At 37.9% G+C, this 20,210-nt stretch overlaps 1 protein-coding gene across 7 annotated transcripts in view; it reads right to left on the reverse strand.

Annotated features, from left to right (window-relative positions):
* APOOL (apolipoprotein O like) overlaps nt 1–19,239 on the reverse strand; it is a 101,973-nt gene extending 82,734 nt beyond the window's left edge. For 2 of the 7 annotated variants that reach the window (XM_081808573.1, XM_081808568.1), the window contains exon 1: nt 19,128–19,209. Coding sequence is in view for 2 of the 7 variants with exons in the window: in XM_081808575.1 (XP_081664701.1) it covers nt 19,128–19,142 (15 nt within the window). In the remaining 5 variants the exon portion in view is untranslated. Of the gene's footprint in view, nt 1–19,127 lie in introns of all 7 variants that reach the window. The other 5 variants (XM_081808574.1, XM_081808575.1, XM_081808569.1 and 2 more) reach the window with 5 other exon arrangements.
* Nucleotides 19,240–20,210: the final 971 nt, after the last annotated feature.

Consider the following 20,210-nt stretch of genomic DNA (forward strand, 5'->3'; position numbering starts at 1 on the left):
AATCAGACAACAAAAAGAAATAAAAGGTATCCAAATTGGTAAGGAAGAAAAAAACTTCCACTCTTTGCAGATGACATGATACCATATGTAGAAAACCCTAGACTCCTCCAAACTAAAGACTCCATCAAACTAGAACTGATAATGAATTCAGTGAAGTTACAGGATACAAAATTAATATACATAAATCCACTGCATTTCTATACACTCATAATGAAGTAGCAAAAAGAGAAATTAAGAAAACAATCCCAATGACAAGTGGACCAAAAATAACAAAATACCTAGGAATAAATTAACTAAGAAGGTAAAAGACCTCTACTCTAAAAACTGTAAAATGCTGCTGAAAGACACTGAAGATGACACAAACAAATGGGAACATATTCCATGCTCATGGATTGGGAGAATCAATATTGTTAAAAAGTCCATACTACACAAAACTATCTACAGATTTAATGCAATCCTTATCAAAATACTAAAAGCATTTTTTCACAGAACCTAAAACAAATAATCCTAAAATTTGTACAAAGCCACAAAACACCTCAAACAGTCAAAGCAGTGTTGAAAAAGAACAAAGCTGGAGGTATCACAATCCCAAATTTCAAGATATACTACACAGCTGCAGTAGTCAAAAGCAGTATGCTAGTGGCACAAAAACAGACACAGATCATTGGAACAGAACAGAGAGTCCGGAAATAAACCCACACTTTTATGTTTAGTTAAATTATGACAAAGGAGGCAAGAATATACAATGGGAAAAAGACAGTCTCTTCAACAAATGGTGCTGGGAAAACGGGACAGTTACATGTGAACCAATGAAAATGGACCACTTTCTTACACCATACACAAAAATAAAATAGATTAAAGATCTAAATGTGAGACTGGAAACCATAAAACTCCTAGAAAACATAAGCAGTAATTTCTTTAACATCGGCCATAGAAACATTTTTTCTAGATGTCTCCTCAGGCAAGGGAATCAAAAGCAAATTTAAACTTATTGGGACTACAGCAAAATAAATAACTTTTGCAAGGAGAAGTAAACTATCAACAAACAAAAAGGTAACCTACTGAATGGGAGAAGAGATTTGCAAAGGACAAAAATGCCATTTTATTTTTTTATTTAAAAAATTATTTTATTTTATTTTATTATAATTCCAGCATCGTTAACAAACAGTGTTGTATTAGTTTCAGGTGTACAGTATAGTGATTCAACAATTTCATATATTTCTCAGTGTTCATCAAGTTCATCAAGTGTACTCTTAATCCCCTTCACCTATTTCACACATCCCCCTACCCACCTCCCCTCTGGTATGTTCTCTATAGTTAAGAGCCTGTTTTCTGGTTTGTCTTTTTTTTTTTTTTTTTAATAAAAATGCCATTTTAAATGGTGTATAGTGGTCACCTGGGTGGCTCAGTCGTTAAGCATCTGCCTTCGGCTCACAGGTCACGATCCCAGAGTACTGGGATGGAGCCCCGCATCGGGCTCCCTGCTCAGCGGGAAGCCTGCTTCTCCCTCTCCCACTACCCCTGCTTGTGTTCCCTCTCTCGCTATGTCTCTCTCTATCAAATAAATAAATAAAACCTTAAAAAAAAAGAACTTAAAAAAAATTCTCATAGCAATGTTTTAAGAATCATGTACAATACATAAATAATATACAATTTATAATAAATGAAATTTTATAAACTATTATACTAAATAAATGGAAGGTAGTATTCTTATAACACATTTTTTGACTAAATTTCAACCTTCTGAAGATTATATCTGAATGGACAACAAAACAAGCCTGATTCTTTCTTACTGGACACAGCATTCTACTTTGCATATGCCATGACAAAATTTCTTGGTCAAATTAATGTGATGATTATTATATCAAATAAATGTTTTAAAATATACTTTCTTTCTAAATTGATACATTTTTAGCTAGAATGGTCAATAATACCTTGATTAAGGAAGCCTTTACAGAAAAATATTCCTGTATACTATACTGCTTAAATATATATTTTTAAAAGCCTCATTTTGTGGAGGTCAAAAGTTCAAGAAATGGAGGGAGTTGGAAATGTATGAAAAGGAGTTTCCTTTTCAGTGTGGGGCTGGTATCTTTTAGGAGCTGTTCACAAGAAAAATCTCAACACCACATGGCTGTTTATGGCTCAGATCACAAGACCTGGGTGGGGAAGAGAGGGAAGTTATAGTCTACCATCCTTGGTAAAGGAAAAAGTAGATTACCCATCTCCAATTGCTCCCATTTTTTGCTCTTTCTTCTCTTCATCTCTTTCTTCCACCCTTTTATTTTTTTCAGCAACTGTATGTTCCAATTGATTTTAAAGTTTTATTTTACCTTCCTATTTTTTCTTCTTTCTCCCTTTCCTTCCTTTGGCAGACCTGAAGTGGTAATAGCTTGCATCATCAGCAGGGGAGGGAGGACTGTGACTGACTGTGTTAGTACTATTCTTTCTGGGTGATTTTTGTTATCTACAGACCTAATGTACAAATACTCCTTTGGTAAACAAACAGAGGGGAATAACTACATAACTGAGGAAGTTTAGCCTCTTCTGAAGTATCAGGTAGGAGATGGAAGGAACACAAATTAGCTTGAAAAATCAAGCACTGCTCCTGAATAAACTAATGATTATTGAATCCAACATAAAATGGCAAAAGAAAGTTTGGTTTCAAAATACAAGGTTGTGTCTCAGGCATATCACCTTCTTTGTACTAGAGTTTCAATCTCACAATGCAAAGTGACCTTAAAGCTTTTCTGGTCCAACCATTTCTCTCATTTTGAATTCCTCCAGTTTATGTATGACCACCTTCAGTAATGGGAAACTCCACTGATCGATCATTTCATCTTCTTACAGCTCTATGAAAAAAGTTCTTCCATAGACTAAACTGAAATACATGTCCATATACTTTCACTGGTCCTGGTTCCACTCCTTTGGGTCATACAGGACCCATCTGGCCATACTTGCCTATGAAAGCATATTTTAATTTCCTTTTAGTGACTTCTGGAATGTACCCTTGTGTCTCCTGTACTACTTTCCAGGGGTAATAAAGTTTCTGACAATGGCAAGTGCTACTGAACTCATCTTCTGCTCTAACAGAAATACTACTGTATTTCTTTCTGACTAGAGGTAAAACAAGAAAGGGCGTTAATGCTGCATTTCATAGCCATAGCCTAAGAGCTATTTCCTGACAGCAACATAAAAGTCTTACACAAAGGTACAGTTTTAATCACCAGTGAGTCACTAACAAAAATTTATATGTATCACGGTGCTTATTTTCTTCAGAAAATAATGAGTGGGTGAATCATTTCTAAGAGAATAAACTAACATTAAATCTACAGAGAATAACAGAGTCTAACAGCTATGCCATTATTCATTATACCGCTACATGAAAAGCAGATAATTCACTGAAATAAAAAATTTTAAAACTCTGCCTGCATTTTCTCACAAAATCCTTGAAAAACACAGTGGTACTAAAGGACAAATAAACTACAAAAACGTACCTATACAATTTGGTCTTTCCACAATTGCATATCAAATCGTGTACTTTAAATGACTGAAATACTAGTTGAGAGAGACGGTGGTGATGGAACAGGAGGACCCATCTTGTCCCACAAATGCAACTAGATAACTATCGAATCATTCTAAATACCCCAGAAACCTACCTGAAGACTGACAGAATGAATTCCACAACTAAAAGGAGAGAAGGCACACTGAAGAAGGTAGTAAGTATGGACACATGGTTAAGGGGAGAAACGAGCTATGAGTGCTGCTGAGGAGAGGGAGAACGCTTGGGGCACACACCGGGGAGATTATTCACTCTTCTTGGAGCACATCCCTAACAGGCAGCATTCAGAGAGATTCCTCTCTTGGGACAAAGGAGCTGGCTAGAGCCATTTCCCTCCCCTGCCCCTCAGCATAACCAAAAAGCCACCTGCAGAAAACAGATGAGTCCCAACACTGGCTGCCTAACTTGCTTACACCAAGTCTCACAGCTCTGTGCTCTGGCATGACTGCCCTTCTGGGCCAGCCTTCCTCAGTCCCAGCATGGCAAGACCCTCCCCCAGGAGACCAGCGCAGGCCTCTGCCAGTACCACCTCCCTAAGATCTGGAGTTTAAAAGGCAACATATTTGGCTGGAATACAGCCCAAAGGGCACTGCCCTGCTCCTGGAGATAAGGCAGGTAAACAACCCAAAGGCAAACAGTGTAGAAACATTGATCTGAAAAAAGCCTGGAACACACAGTAGGGAGATTCTTTGTTTTTCTCACAGTGCTTCATGGAGAACAGCAAGCACCCAGACCCCTCCGCACAGAAACAGGAGCTGGCTGGCTTCATTTCCCTGATCTGCCCCTCAGCATAAACACAGAGCCACCTGTAGCAAACAGCACAGCACCTCCACTGGCTGCTTAACCTGGTTACAAGTCCCATACCCCTACACTCTGGCAGTACTGCCCTTCTCAGTCAAGTCTACCTCGGTCCCAGCACAGCAGGCCCCTTCCCCAGACCAGTAGAAACCCCTGCCCATACCATGTGTCCAGCCCAGAGAGCTCTGCAGGGCTTCAGTTCTAGTGGAAGTAGTATCAGGTCACCTAGTTAAAACTTACCACATTCTGGCCAAGGACCAAACACTGCCCAATGCAAGCTAGGGAAGCCTCTGCAGATGACTGGACTGAGGAACAGAAGAGCCAAAACACAACAGCAGAGCACACACACAGCACAGACTAGAGACACTCCCGGAAGTGGGAAGCCTTAGACACTATAACATCTTCTTCATGAAGCCATTACTCTCAGGAGCAGGAAAACATAATGGGCTTTTCTAAAACACAGAAGAAGGCAGAGACTTAGACAAAATGCCAAGATGGAGGAATTCATCCCAAATGAAAGAACAAGATAAAGTCACCGCCAGAGATCTAACGAAACCAATATAAGTACCATGCCTGATGGAAACTTAAGGTAACAATCATAAGGATACTTGCTGAGGTTGAGAACAGAATGGAAGACATCAGGTAGGGCCTTACCACAGACATAAAAGAATTAAAAAACAGTCAAAAATGAAAAATGCGAGGTGCCTGAATGGCTCAGTTGGTTAAGCATCCAACTCTTGATTTCAGCTCAGATCTTGATCTCAGGGTCAAGATTTCAAGCCCCACATTGGGCTCCACACCCAGCATAAAAGAAAACATTTAAAAAAAAATGAAAAATGCAATAACTGAGACTGGACACAGGCTTGATGCAACGAACAGCAGGCTGGAAAAAACAGAGGAATGAATAAGTAACCTAGAAGACAAAATAATGGAAAATAATGATGCTGAACGAGAGAGAGAGAATTATGGAACACGAGAACAGACTTATGGAACTCAAAGACTCCATCAAACTTAATAACATTCGTATTGTAAGAATCCCAGAAGAAGAAGAGAGAGTAAAAAGTGGCAGAAAAAAGTTTTGAAGGGATAATAGCTGAAAATTTCCCTAATCTGGGGAAGGAAACAGACATCCAGATCTAGGAGGCACTGAGAACTCCCATCACAATCAACAAAGCAGGCCCAGACCAGGACATATTGTAATTAAATTTACAAAATATAGTGATGAAGAAAAAAATCATAAAACCAGCAAGACAAAAGAAGTACCTAACTTACAAGGGAAGACTCATTAAGCTAGCTGAAGATTTCTCAACACAATGTGGCAAGTCATAAGGGAGTGGCATGATATATTCAACGTGCTGAATGGGAAAAATAGCAAGGCTATCATTCAAAATAGAAGGGGAGATAAAGAGTTTTCCAAACAAACAAAAACTAAAGGAGTTCCTCACCACTAAACCACCACTGCATGAAATATTAAGAGAGACTCTGAGTGGAAAAATCTCCAGAAACAATGACAAAACAAGTAATGACACTAAATACATATCTATCAATAATTACTCTGAATGTAAATGGACTAAATGCTCCAAGCAAAAGACATAGGGTATAAGAATGGATAAAAAAAACGAGACCCAAGGGGCAACTGGGTGGCTCCATCAGTTAAGTGACCAGCTCTTGATTTCAACTTAGGTTGTGATCTCAGTGTGGTGAGATCAAGCCCCAGGTCAGGCTCCATACTCAGCAAGGAGTCTGATTGAGATTCTCTCCTTCCTTCTGTCCCTCCCCCCACACATGCACACATGCATTCACTCTCTCTCTCTCTCTCTGTCTAAAATAAATAAATAAAATCTTAAAAAAAAAAAAACAAGACCAAAGTATATGCTGCCTACAAGAAATTTATTATAAACCTAAAGACACTTGCACATTGAAAGTGAGGGGAGGGAGAAACATTTATCATGCAAATGGATGTTACATGAAAGCCAGAGTACCAATACTTATATTGGAAAACTACTTTTTTTTATTTTAAGTTCAATTAATTAACAATATAGTGTATTATTAGTTTCAGAGGTAGAGTTCAGTGATTCATCAGTTGCATACAACACCCAGTGCTCGTTCCATCATGTGCCCTCCTTCATGCCCACCACCCAATTACCCCATCCCCCCCCACCTCCCCTCCAGCAAGCCTCAGTTTCTTTCCTATGCTTAAGAAGTCACTTATGGTTTGTCTCCCTCTCTGGTTTCATCCTGTTTTATTCTTCCCAGGTTTGTTTGTTTTTGTTTTTGTTTTTTTTTACTAACCAGAATCCTGCTGTATATACTGTTCTTTGATGTGCTTGTTGGAGATGTTCTCAGCCTAGCACACTCCTTTTATCCATTCTATATTGCACAGAAGTAGTTAGATGTTTGGGTTGCTTCACTTTGCTGTTATAATTATGCCCACTTTTGTGCACAAACTTGAGCACAGGGGCTGGAATTTGAGGGGAAGAGTGTCAATTTGAGCCCTTGGCAATCTGAGGAAAACTACACTTTAAACACTCTAAACAAAAGACTGTAACAAGAGATGAAGAGTACTATACCATAATAAAGAGGACAATCCAACAAGAAGATCTAACAATTGTAATTATTTATGCACCCAATAAGGGAGCAGCCAAATATATAAAACAATTAATAACAAATGTAAAGGAATTCATTGATAATAACACAATAACAGTAGGAGGCTTTAAACTCCACTTACATCAATGGACAGATCATCTAGGCAGAAAATCAACAAAGAAACAACAGCTCTGAATGACACACTGGACTAGATGGACTTAACAGACTATTCAGAACATTCCATCCTAAAACAGCAGAATACACATTCTTTTCAAGTTCACATGGGACACTCTCCACAACAGAGGACATACTAGGTCACAAATCATTCCTCAACAAATAACAAAAAGATTGAGATCATACCAAGCATCTTTTCTGACAACAATGCTATGGAACTTGAAGCCAACCACAAGAAAATATTTGGAAAGACCACAAATACATGGAGGTTAAAGAACATTCTACTAAATAATGAATGTGTCAACCCATTCAAGGAAATTTAAAAAAAAATACATGAAAACGAAAACTCAACAGTCCAAAACCTTTGGCATGCAGCAAAAGCAGTCCTAAGAGGGAAGTATAGAGCAATACATGCCTACCTTAATAAGCAAGAAAAATATCAAATACACAACCTAGCCAACCTTATACCTAAAGGAGCTATTAAAGGAACAACAAAGCCAGCAAAAGGAAGAAAATAATGAAGATTAGTGCAGAAAAAAATGATATAGAAACTAAAAAAAAAAAAAATAGATCAGTGAAACCAGGAGCTGGTTCTTTGAAAAAAAAAATCAATAAAATTGATAAACCCTTAGCCAGACTGAACAAAACAAAAGAGAAAGGACCCATTTAAACAAAACCACCAACAAGAGAGGAGAAATAACAACCAACACCACAGAAATATGAACAATTACAACAATATTATGAAAAATTATATACCAACAAATTAAACAATCTGGAAGAAATGAATATATTCCTAGAAAGATTTAAAGTACCAAAACTGAAAAAATAAGAAAAAGAAAACTTGAACAGATGGATAATCAGCAAAGAAACAGAATCACTAATCAAAAATCTCCCAACAAATAAAAGTTCAGGGCCACATGGCTTCACAGGCAAATTCTACCAAACATAAAGAAGAGTTAATACCCGTTCTTCTCAAAATATTCCAAAAGATAGAAAAAGTAGGAAAACTTCCAAATTCATTCTATGAGAAGAGCATTACCCTGATACCAAAACCAGATAAAGACACCCCTAAAAGAGGGTAAGAACCATACAATCCGTTCAACAGATGCAGAAAAAGCATTTGATCAAGTACAACATACATTCATGATAAAAACCCTCAACAAATTAGGGTTAGAAAGAACGTACAACATAATAAAGGCCATAGATAAAAAAAAAAAAAACCCACAGCTAATATCATCCACAATAGGGAAAAACTGAGAGCTTTTCCTCTAAGGTCGGGAACAAGACAAGGATGTCCACTCTCATCACTGTTTTTTAACACAGTACCAGTCACAGCAATCAGACAACAAAAAGAAATAAAAGCATCCAAATCAGCAAGGAAGAAGTCAAACTTTCACTATTTGCACATGACATGATACTCTATATAGAAAACCTTAAAGACTCCACTAAAAAACTACTAGAACTGATACACTAATTCAGTAAGTTCACAGGATACAAAATCAATGTACAGAAATCTGTTGCATTTCTATACACCAATAATGAAGCAGCAGAAAGAGAAATCAAGGAATCAATCCCATTTACAATTGCAGCAAAAACCGTAAGATACCTAGGAATAAATTTAACCGAAGAGGTGACAGACCTGTATAAAACATTCATTAAAGAAATTGAAGAGGAAACAGAGTAATGGAAAGACATGCCATACTCGTGGATTGGAAAAACAAATACTGTTAAAATGTCTATACTACCCAAAGCAATCTACACATTTAATGAAATCCTTTATCAAAATATCATCAGCATTTTTCACAGAGCTAGAACAAACAATCCTAAGATTTGTGTGGAACCAGAAAAGACTGTGAATAGCCAAAGCAACCTTGAAAAGGAAAAGCAAAGCTGGAGACATCACAATTCCTTACCTCAAGCTATATTACAAAGCTGTAGTGATCAAGACAGTAGGGTACTGGTACAAAAATAGACACATAAGTCAATGCAACATAATAGAAAACCCAGAAAGGAACCCACAACTATATGGTCAATTAATCTTTGACAAAGCAGGAAAGAATATCCAATTGGAAAAAAAAGACGGTCTCTTCAACAAATGGTGTTGGGAAAATTGGACAGCAACATGCAAAAGAATGAAACTGGACCACTTTTGTACACTATACACAAAAATAAATTCAAAATGGATGAAAGATCTAAATGTGAGACAGAAAACCATCAAAATCCTAGAGAACATAGATAGTAACCTCTTTGACACCAGCCTTAGCAACTTCTTACTAGATAATTCTCTTGAGGCAAGGGAAACAAAAGCAAAAACAAACTACTAGGACTTTATCAAGATAAAAAGCTTCTGCAGGGCAAGGGAAATAATCAACAAAACTAAAAGGCCACCTACGGAATGGGAGAAGATATTTGCAAATAACATATCTGATAAAGGGTTAGCATCCAAAATATATAACAAACTTATAAAACTCAACACCAAAAAACAAATAATCCAATTAAAAATGGGCATGAATAGACATTTTTCCAAAGAAGATATACAGAAGGTCAACAGACACATGAAAAGATGCTCAACATCACTCATCATCGGGGAAATACAAATCAAAACTACAATGAGATATCACCCCTCAACAGTGAGAATGGCTAAAATCAACAACACAAGAAACAACAGATATTGGGGAGGATGTTGACAAAGGGGAACCTTCTTGCAGTGTTGGTGGGAATCCAAACTGGTGCAGCCACTCTGGAAAATAGTATGGAGCTTCCTCAAAAAGTTAAAAACAGAACTATCCTATAATCCAGCAATTATACTATTAGGGATTTACCTAAAAATACATGTTGTGATGAGCACTGGGTGTTATATGCAACTAATGAATTGTGAACAATACATCAAAAACTTATGATGTACTATATGCTGGCTAACTGAACATAATAAAAAAAAATACTAATACATGCACCCCAGTGTTTATAGCAGCATTATCTACAATAGCTAAATTAAGGAAACAGCCCAAATGTCCATCAACTAATGGATGGATAAAGAAGTGGGGTGTGTGTGTGTGTGTGTGTGTGTGTGTGTGTGTGTAATGGAATATTACTCAGCCGTAAAAAAAGAATGAGATCTTGCCCTTTGCAAAGACATGGGTGGAGCTAGAGAGTATTATGCTAAGCGACCAATAAGTCAGTCAGAAAAAGACAAATACCATATGATTTCACTTATATGTGGATTTTAAGAAACAAAACAAAGAGCATAAGGGAAAAAAAAAAGAGAGAGAAAGGCAAACCAAAAAACAAACTTTTAACTATAAAGAACAAACTGATGGTTACCAGAGGGGACGTGGGTAGGGGGATAGGTTAAACAGATGATGGTGATTAAGGATTGCAGTTGTTTTGATGAGCACCAGGTCTTGTATGGAAGTAATGAATCACTATATTGTACACCTGAAACTAATATTATACTGTATGCTAACTGTAATTTAAATAAAAACTTGAAAAGACAAAAAAAATAAAGTACCTGTGAAAAAACTGTAGGTGTAAAACAGCAACAAACTACAAAGCCTTTAGCATCTCAATATTCAAAGGTTTGAGACTCTATTATGCCTTAATTACACTCTTTATCAGTTAGGGTTCATAGATCAATGGAAATGGTACTCTCCTACTCTACTAGAATTTTACCTCCTTCAATTAGGGTTATTCCTTTTTTTTAAGATTTATTTCTTTGAGAGACAGAGAGCAAGTGAGTGTGTGGGGGGAAGGGGGAGAGGGAGAGGGAGAGAATCTCCAGCAGACTCGCTACTGAGCATGGAACCTGATGTGGGGCTCAATACCACAACCCTGAGATCATGACCTGAGCCGAAATTAAGAGTTGATGCTTAATCAACTGAGCCATCCAGGTGCCCTCAATTAGGGTTATTCTTAAAGAAACCTTTCTTAAGTCATAAAAATTATTTTATGTTTCACATGACAGTTTTTGACTAAACAATCTCTGCAATAATCTCTCCATTCAAATTTCTTGTTTATTGGCTTAGGGTTTGAACGATGAAGAGAGAAAGAACATTTTATACATAAAGGGTATGGTAACCAAAAAAGCACATTACATTTTATACTTTTTAAAAATTATTTACCGTTAAAAGTATCATGAATAAGCATCAAGAGTCTGAAAGAAATCAAAATAAGTCTAAGAAGAAACCAGGCTGTGTATAAATATTCATTTCAATAAATAACTGATCATGTTAACACAACAAATTTCTATTCTACTTGCTTGAGACTACTGATATTCACAAGAAACAGGTTATCAATCCACTGGCCTGAACGAGGTGTGACTTAAATTGGGATCTAAAGGTCAGAAGAAATAATGGCATTACCTTAAGTGCTGGGAATATATTCTTTTAAACACCGAGAGTAACAGGAGCTAGAAATTATTGGATGTCTGCTATAACCCATGCATAGTGTTGTGCACATAATATACTATCTACTTAGTATCTCCTAGTATAAAACTCTAGGGGATAAGTACTATTCTTATCCTAAGGGTTCAGATAAGAAAACTGACGTTTCGACAGGTTAAGTGATTTGCCCAAAGTCATACAGCTAGTCTATGGTATAGCAGGGAAACTCACATGGGTCCAAGGAGATTTGCATATTATAGTTCATAATAGCATTATTTGTAATAGAAAAAAGTGACTACAGGACCCATTAAGAGAATGAAGAGCATTACGATGACCTTGAGTAAAGAGGGCACAGAGTCAGTGCAGCAATACTACCAGCAAGAATAAAAAAGAAATCCGTATCTTAAAGAAACAGCTTTCAAGTGCCTTTCTGCAGTTTTTCAGGAGCGCAAGATATATTTGGAATAGGAATAATCTCTAGTTCTTAAGAACCAACACTCTTAAAAGATTTAGGAAAAAGTTTACAACATAATCTAGTTTATGAAGAAAACTTGTACTAGAATACTTTTTAAAAAGTATTTTTGAATACCATTAAAATTGCTTTTTTTCCAACAAATATCTGACCAACTTGTTTCTGCTTCAATAAATCTTTGGAAAATTAAAAAAAAAGAATGAAGAAATAAATCTGTTATATTCATATAACAGAATACTATGCACGTGAAAATAAATGAACTACAGCTACACATAAAAACATGTATGTATCACAAACTGCTACTTGATAAAAACACATGCAGAAGAATAGATAACTGCATAAATAAAATTTATATAAAGCTTAAAAGCACACAAAACAACAGTGTATAAAGTTTAGGAATACATGCATATGGAGTAAGTCTCAAAACACACATAGCAATATTAAATACAAGTCAGGAAAGTAGCTATGGGGGGTTTAGGAAGCAAGGAGAATGCAATCAGAGTTGGAGGGATACACAGGAGGTTTCACCTACATTTACAGTGTTCATTAATGCCTTTTTGATAACTGTAATATTTTACATTAAATTTAAAAATCATAAATCATTTTGGATTTATTTCAATCGTTCTCTACTACCTTCAAAATAAAATTCCAACATATCCTAGCATTCAAACACTCCACCATCTTGCTGTTTTTTATCCTTGAGGAACCAATTTCCCAATTTAAATTACAAGAGGTTAGTAAGTTAGGTTTTAATAGCAATTCTAAAAATGTTCTACCATATTTCAACAACTTTACTACTTACTTCTGGAAAGTATTCAAAAAAAGTAAATTTATACCAGACAGACCATGAACCCCAAAAGTATATCCGTCCATTGCCTTGGCCCTTCTAAGAAGCTTCAGAGCATCTGAAAATTATAGTGTTCCCTTCTATGATTCCTAACATAGGTTGCTATGCTTTGAACTACAGGACTGATGCCCTGGCCAAAACTGACCAGACTAGGGATTGGTACCTGAGCCAAAGGCAGCCAACTAGAGGCTGTCTTATAAAGGGGCCTGAGGTGCAATTTCTGCCCAACAGGGGTACTTTGTAGTGGTTAGTGTCTAGCCAACCCAATCAAATCCTTTCTCTAGGAAAGTCTTGATATAAAACATGTAGAGTTAGCAGAAACAGAACAGTCCAGTCATGAGATTGGTAACTACCAGAGTTGCTATGATATTCTGAATGGTTCTTCTTGAGGTTTGTTTGGCTGGTGAGACACTTTCCTAGGCCTTCTTGCTAAACTATGCATCCTTTCATTAAAACACTACTTAAGATAACTTGAACATGCCATAGTTCTCTATAACCTTAGGATACATGACAAGCAATATTTTATTTCCATATTTAAAGACGCTCACAGAACACCTAACCACCATTTTTGAGGATGGCGTTACAGGGAATAGTCAGTCATGTGGGTGTGGGAAGAGGCAATGCACACATCATTTTCACTTTATGGTATAAAGTGATATCCTGGAACCTATACCAAACATAGTTAAATAGGCTAAGGGTTTCAAAGCTTAACTTTCAAAGTTGCACTGAAAATAAACATGTTCAACAATGCTAAGTGGAAACAGGAACACTGATTTTGCTAAACACCAGTCTTCCCAACCTAACAAATTTCACTTTGTTAGGTTCTATTTTCTGGTACAACTTACATGAAACAAGGAAAGGAAACAGACAAGGACTAAAGTTGACACAAAGGAATATGCAGCTGGTATTATCAAGGATTTTAAAACCTTAAGTCCTATGATGTCCATGTTCCTCTCCATATCCATCATCCTTGGCCCAAGCCCCAAAATATAATCCCTCATGTATTATCTCCTGTATTCTAATTTCTCCACTGACCAAACTTTCTGCTATTCCTCCAAACTCCAAAAGTCCGGGGCGCCTGGGTGGCTCAGTCGTTAAGCGTCTGCCTTCGGCTCAGGTCATGATCCCAGGGTCCTGGGATAGAGCCCTGCATTGGGCTCCCTGCTCCGCGGGAAGCCTGCTTCTCCCTCTCCCACTCCCCCTGCTTGTGTTCCCTCTCTCGCTGTGTCTCTCTCTGTCAAATAAATAAATAAAATCTTTAAAAAAAAAAAACCTCCAAAAGTCCTTGCATTGTGTCTACCCTCCCCTCTCCTTGCCTGAAATGAAACATGACTATCCTCCGAGGTCTCTACTTCCCCTATAATACTGAGAGGAGGCTATTCAAAGTGTCTCAGGGAAAGGAGGTTAATTTTCTTCTTCCTGATATCCAATGCTACTTCTAAGCTATTACTTCTTCACCCTTAGGTAAAAATCTCTGTTCTTATTAGTGAGGAAGTAGAACAACTAGAACTCTCTTGAATGGAATGTAAATTGGTATAACCACTTTGAAAAACTATTTGGCAGTATCTACCAAAGCTACATGCCCTATGACCTGGCAATCCCACTCCTAGGTATATACACAATAGACATGTACACTTCCGTGCACCAAAAAGACATACAGAAGATTGTTCACAGGGTCATTATTTGTGTAATAGCTCAAAACTGAAGATAATTCAAATGTTCATCAAGAGTAAAATGGATAAATAAATCATGATACAGTCACCTTCTTAAATGTCATACAGTAATAAAAATGAATTAGTGTTACATGCATAATGGCTGAATCTCAGAAACATAATATTGGGTGAAAGAAGCCAGACATAACACAGTAAATACTGCACCATTCCATTTATCTGAAGCTCAAAAATAAGCAAAAATAATCTATGGTGGAGGATAACAATGTAGGGGAACAGAAGGAAAGGTTTCTGGGCTGTTGGTAATGCTCTTTTTTTTTTTTTAATTTGGGTTCTGATTCAATAAACATGATCGTTTTATGAAAATTTACCAAGCTGCTTATGACTTGTGTACTTTGATGGATATATGCTATACTTCAATTAAAAAAAAAGTTTATATAAAAGAAATAAAAGTAACTCTGCTACTTTGAAGTTTATACCATCTATCTATTCATTCTTAGCACTATCATCTACCTGCCTCCTGGTCACTGCATCACATCAAAGAGTTAGAATCCTGGTTAGCAGTCTTCTATACTCTAAATCCTGCTTTAACTAAGAATGACTTTAATATGCATGTGGACAAACCACCCAAAAGCCTCCTCTCACTCTTTTACCTTACCTCTGTAGACCTTCATATTCACTCCACTGTGGCTATCCACTCCATGAGTATATCCTGAATTTACCATTACCCAGAACTTGCTAATAGCTAAAATCATACACTCAACAAGCTTTTTTCTAACTACAACCTCCTGTTGCACCTTTGATTTTCCTTCTGCTCTACTCCTGTTCTTTGAGCTAATAAAATTACCTACATTCGAAAACTTCTCATGAGAATGAAATGATGTGCATCAACAGCTTGGCACAGTGTTGGACACACAGGAAGTGCTCAATAAATGGTAGCCATATTTAGTTTTGTTTTCTTTTTTTAAAGATTTTATTTATTATTTAAGAGAGAGAGAGAGAATGAGCAGGAGGAGGGACAGAGGGAGAAGGAGAAGCAGACTCCCCACTGAGCAGGGAGCCCAATGCAGGGCTCTATCCCAGGACCCTGAGATCATGACCTGAGCCAAAGACAGATAATTGAGCCACCCAGGTGCCCCCACATTTTAATAATATGTATTTTATCATAAACAAATTTTCTTTAGAGACTCACATTTTCCTCAAATTCACTCAACCTCTGGCATGAAAGAAACTTGGCTTTTGTCTAACACTACTACATTCTTCCCAGTCCTTTTTTTAAAAAGATTTATTTATTTGAGAGAGAGGTGGGGAGGGGCAGAAGGAGAGAGAAAGAGAGAGAGAAATTTTAGCCGACTCTGCACTCAGCACAGAGCCCGACACAGGGCTCTGTCCCATGACCCTGAGATCAGGGCCTGAGCAAAAACTAAGAGAGGTTTAAGTGACTGCACAACCCAGGTGCCTCTCCTACCAATCCTTTTAAATGAAGGCCAGCCCTCAAGCCATTCTTTCTGATTCAAGAAGTCAGGAGGAAAAATCAACATAGTCCTTATTCCTTGAGGGTAATTCCACGTCAGTGTTCCACTATCATATCTGCTCAACAAGCTCTATTTCAAGATTTATGTAATATTTTTTATAGAGTTTTCTGCCAACTTGCTGGGTTCCCCTCTATCTTACTCTTTGTTATTAAACTCTAGGGCTTCAAAATGAACACAGATCACCCTTTTGGTACCTTGGCCTCACAAATACTTCCTCAAACTTAAGCCTCATAATCGGGACTCAGATCATGTAATTTCAGATCCAGCTCTACTGCTTACTACCATGTGACTGTGGGCAAGTTACTCAAACTTTCTAAGCTTCAGTTTCCTTACCTGTAAAATGCTGATAACTACCTACTCATAGGGCCACTGTGAAGCATAAATGAGAAAATGCACGTAAAATGCTCAGCAAAAATGCCTAGCACAGTAAATGTTTACTAACTTAATAGCTAGCTGTGATAACAATTATTACCTTTCCTCTATACTAGTTTTTTTTAAGATTTTATTTATCTATCAGAGAGAGAGAGAGAGAGAACACAAGCAGGGAGAGCAGCAGGCAGAGGGAGAAGCAGGCTCCCCTCTGAGCAAGGAGCCCAATGTGGGACTCGATCCCAGGGTCCTGGGATCATGACCTGGGCCAAAGGCAGACACCTCAGCAACTGAGCCACCCAGGCATCCCACCTCTATACTAGTTTTTGGCACATTTCCCCTTGTCACCAAACCGGCTCAGGCCTCCTGACTTTGTTTTTCCAGTTTTATCAAAATATAATTGACAGTCTCATGACTTTTTTAAATGAAAAGACACCTTTTCTGGAATTTGTTACCTGTATCCCAAGATTTATTTCCTTCCTTTTACCACACACTTTTCCAAAGAGTAATGTACCCTTCCTTTCAGAAGCAAGGAGTAATGGAAGGATCATGGACTTTGGAGCCAAATATACCTGCATTTGAACCTGACTCTTCCACTTGGCAGCTATATGACCTGGAGCAAGCACTTTTTCTAAGCCTGTTTTTTCATAAATAAAATGGGGATACTACCCCATTTCTTAGGGTCATTGAAAGGACTAAAATGAAATAATACATGTAGAGCAGCTGGCCAAAGTAAGTGCTAAATTAAGGCCAGTTTCCCACCCCTGAGCCTTTCCTTAACCCCTTACAATCTAGGTTCTCCCTCTACCACTTTATTTATACTGGTTTTTCTCACTTCAGCTCTTATTAGCATTATGATTTGGGGCAATTGACTTGACTTCCCTCAACCTTAGTTTTTCGTTTGTAAAACGGTGATCATAATAACTACAAGATAAAGTTGTCTCGAGATTTAAGTAAATATCATATGTAAAGTATTTTTGCACGGTGCCTGATCTTGTAGTAAGCACTTAACAAATGGTAGCTTCCAGTGACTTATTAATGGTTAAACCAAAAGACTGTTCAACTCTCTCCTCTAGGCTTCAGTGACAACACTCTATTCTGGTTTGCTTTTCACCACTGACTATTCCTTCTGTCTCTGCACCTCCTCCATGCAGTCGTTCTTTATTCTCCTCAACCAGGTTTGAGTTCTCTCTTTTGAACCCTCAGATCACTTTGTACTTCTCCTGAGGCAAGGCACTTGTCTTGCTCTGAATCACAGAGTACACTACTTCTTCATTGCCTGGTGTTTATTTATTCCTGTAGCTTTTATTGAGTACCTAATGTAAGTCATACCTGTGCTAGGGATACAAAAATTAATATCATAATTACTGTCCTCAAGCAGCTTATAGGAGGGTAGAGCAGGCAGTAGTCTATTATTTGAAATGTGGTAAGTCCTAAGGTAAAAGTACACCCAGGGTCCTCTGGAAGCACAAAAAGGAGTTATTTATATTAGGTTGGGGAAGTAGGGAACACTATCTTGGAAAACGCATTTTGTGCTTAGTATATGAGGAGGCCGTACACAAATAGCTGTTAAATGAACGAATGGACTTAAATAGGAACTAACCAGATGAGGATGTTTCCCATCAGGTCCAGAGAAATAGCAGGGGAAAAGGCTTGGAGTACAGATGTTAAAAAATTTCCCAAGAGACAACAGATGAAGCTGAAAAGCCAAGGCAGGGTTGGATGTTAGAGACACAGGAGTCTGACCTGACCCCAGAGGGCAGATGATGGAGTGCCAATAAAGGTCTTTAAGTAGGAAAGGGATATAATCAGATTTGCATTTTACTATCAGTACTCCGGCAGTTAAGGGAAAATGGATTCCACGAGAGCTAAGCTAGAGACTGCGAGTCCAGTTACAAGGCTATTGTGGTAATTCCGGTAAGTTATGAGAACCAGAAATGCTGAAATGAAGAATGGTCAATCCAGATGGATACTGAGTCACCTTAAACTGTGGCTGAACTGAATTATTCATATTTGTATCTTCTGCAAGCAGTGCATTTTACACTTAAAACCCGCTACAAATACCCACCTGTAGATATTTGTCTACTACTAATATTGAAACCTACTTAGGGAACAGCAGCTAGCAGCCAGCTGAGTCACTTCCGGTACATAGATTCCTAAGTAAAGGCATCTTTTCCCATTACAGAACTCAAAAGAAACTTAGGTAACCTATTATTCAAACCCAGAAAGGAACAACAGTGAATACAAACACCGCGCACTGCGTAGAGACTCTGAGATGTCTCTATCCTAGTCTATTTCACCTCCAAATGTTTGAACGAAGTCTTTCAAAGGGTCATGAGACTCCGCCCTGAGCGCCCAGTCGAATGCCCAGGATTTTTACTCTTTCAGTTCAAGACCCACAAGTCTGCTGCTGCTTGTCGCCAAGCCAGTCTTTTTCACCCGGCCGTTCCCCAGTTTTCACCATGCCGCTGTATAAACAGTTAACTGCAGGGGACGGAGGAGAGAGTACTGTCCCATGCTCAGAAAATCCAAGGTGGAGAGGTCGGTGTTTGGAGGCTGCAAACGTTTTTTTAAGATTCCCTGGCCTTGTCAATTCTCTCACAACCCCACCTCCACCCCGCCTCTTGCTGTAGGGCTCCCTTCTGAAGTTAGGAGGATCCCTTCTATAGTTACTAGAATGCTATCTGCACCCAGAAACTAAGGAAGGTTTTTTTTGTTTTTTTTTTTAAACTTACCCTCACAGCCGCCATATCTGTGACCTTCTCCGTCTGAGTTTTTCATATGGTGGGCAGAGAGGGACAAAACAGCTCAACTCGGCTCACCTCACCAGCCCCGCCTTGTTACGTCCTTGTCTGCTGTCTCCGCCCTTTCTCCACCCTCCTAGTGCGGCTTTGGAAAGCTGCTACAGCTAGCCGGCTGTCTCGGTAAAACCGTTCCATCCTCGTGACTGACTGTTCCTATCCTCGATAAAGCCTTTCAGAATACTCTCCATAATCCAGTTGAAAGCTGTTTTGCTCGGTGCAAAAGTTTGCACTATTTTCATTGTTTCAGACATATGTGATTTGTCTAGGTAAGGATCTAAAATCCAAGTCGAGCTGCATTAATAAATAACTATATAGTCAGGTCCAGGCAGATTGAAGAAAGCTTTCTTAAAATTTTAAAGAGAAAGGAAAAGAGTTTTATTCAAGCCCAAGTGAATACAGTTGCCCGGAAACACAGTCTTCACAAAGAAAGGAGTGCTCCTGGGAAGGAACATTTGGTGCAGGGTTTTATATACATATTTTTTTTTCCTTTTTTCATAAAAAGTTACAAATCATCCTGAGGAAGGACATTCCAGAAGGTTAAAGACGTTATCTTAGGTTTTTAATATGTGCAAGGCTGTATTACTTTAATTTTATGGGAACAAGGGAGATTTTTTTTTTTTCTTTTTCTTATCTTTATGTTTGGAATGCTCTTTTTTGGCTATTTTTTTTAATGAAGCATATGTACAACATGTGCCTGGGGCGGAAATAAAGTCCATACTTTGAAGTTTTGCAGAGTCATTTTGACCTTGGTAAATGTTAAAGGATACATTCTCTGGGACCCCAGGAGCAGGACCCACAAACACATGAAAAGTTGAAAATTTCTTTATTTTATCAATCACTAAAAGAACATCTTACCTCTGCGATAAATGGTCAAGTTCATACATTTTAAGACTATGTCACTCTGAGCGTTCTATATGCCAGGCACTTGTTCAACATACAGGACAATACGATGTCTTTCCTCATGGAGCTTATGTTTCCAAGAGGAAAAGACAAACAAATGTTACGAAGTGCCAA

This window comes from Leptonychotes weddellii, chromosome X (genome assembly GCF_054177405.1).
Source record: "Leptonychotes weddellii isolate Sample4059 chromosome X, ASM5417740v2, whole genome shotgun sequence".
NCBI lineage: Eukaryota > Metazoa > Chordata > Mammalia > Carnivora > Phocidae > Leptonychotes > Leptonychotes weddellii.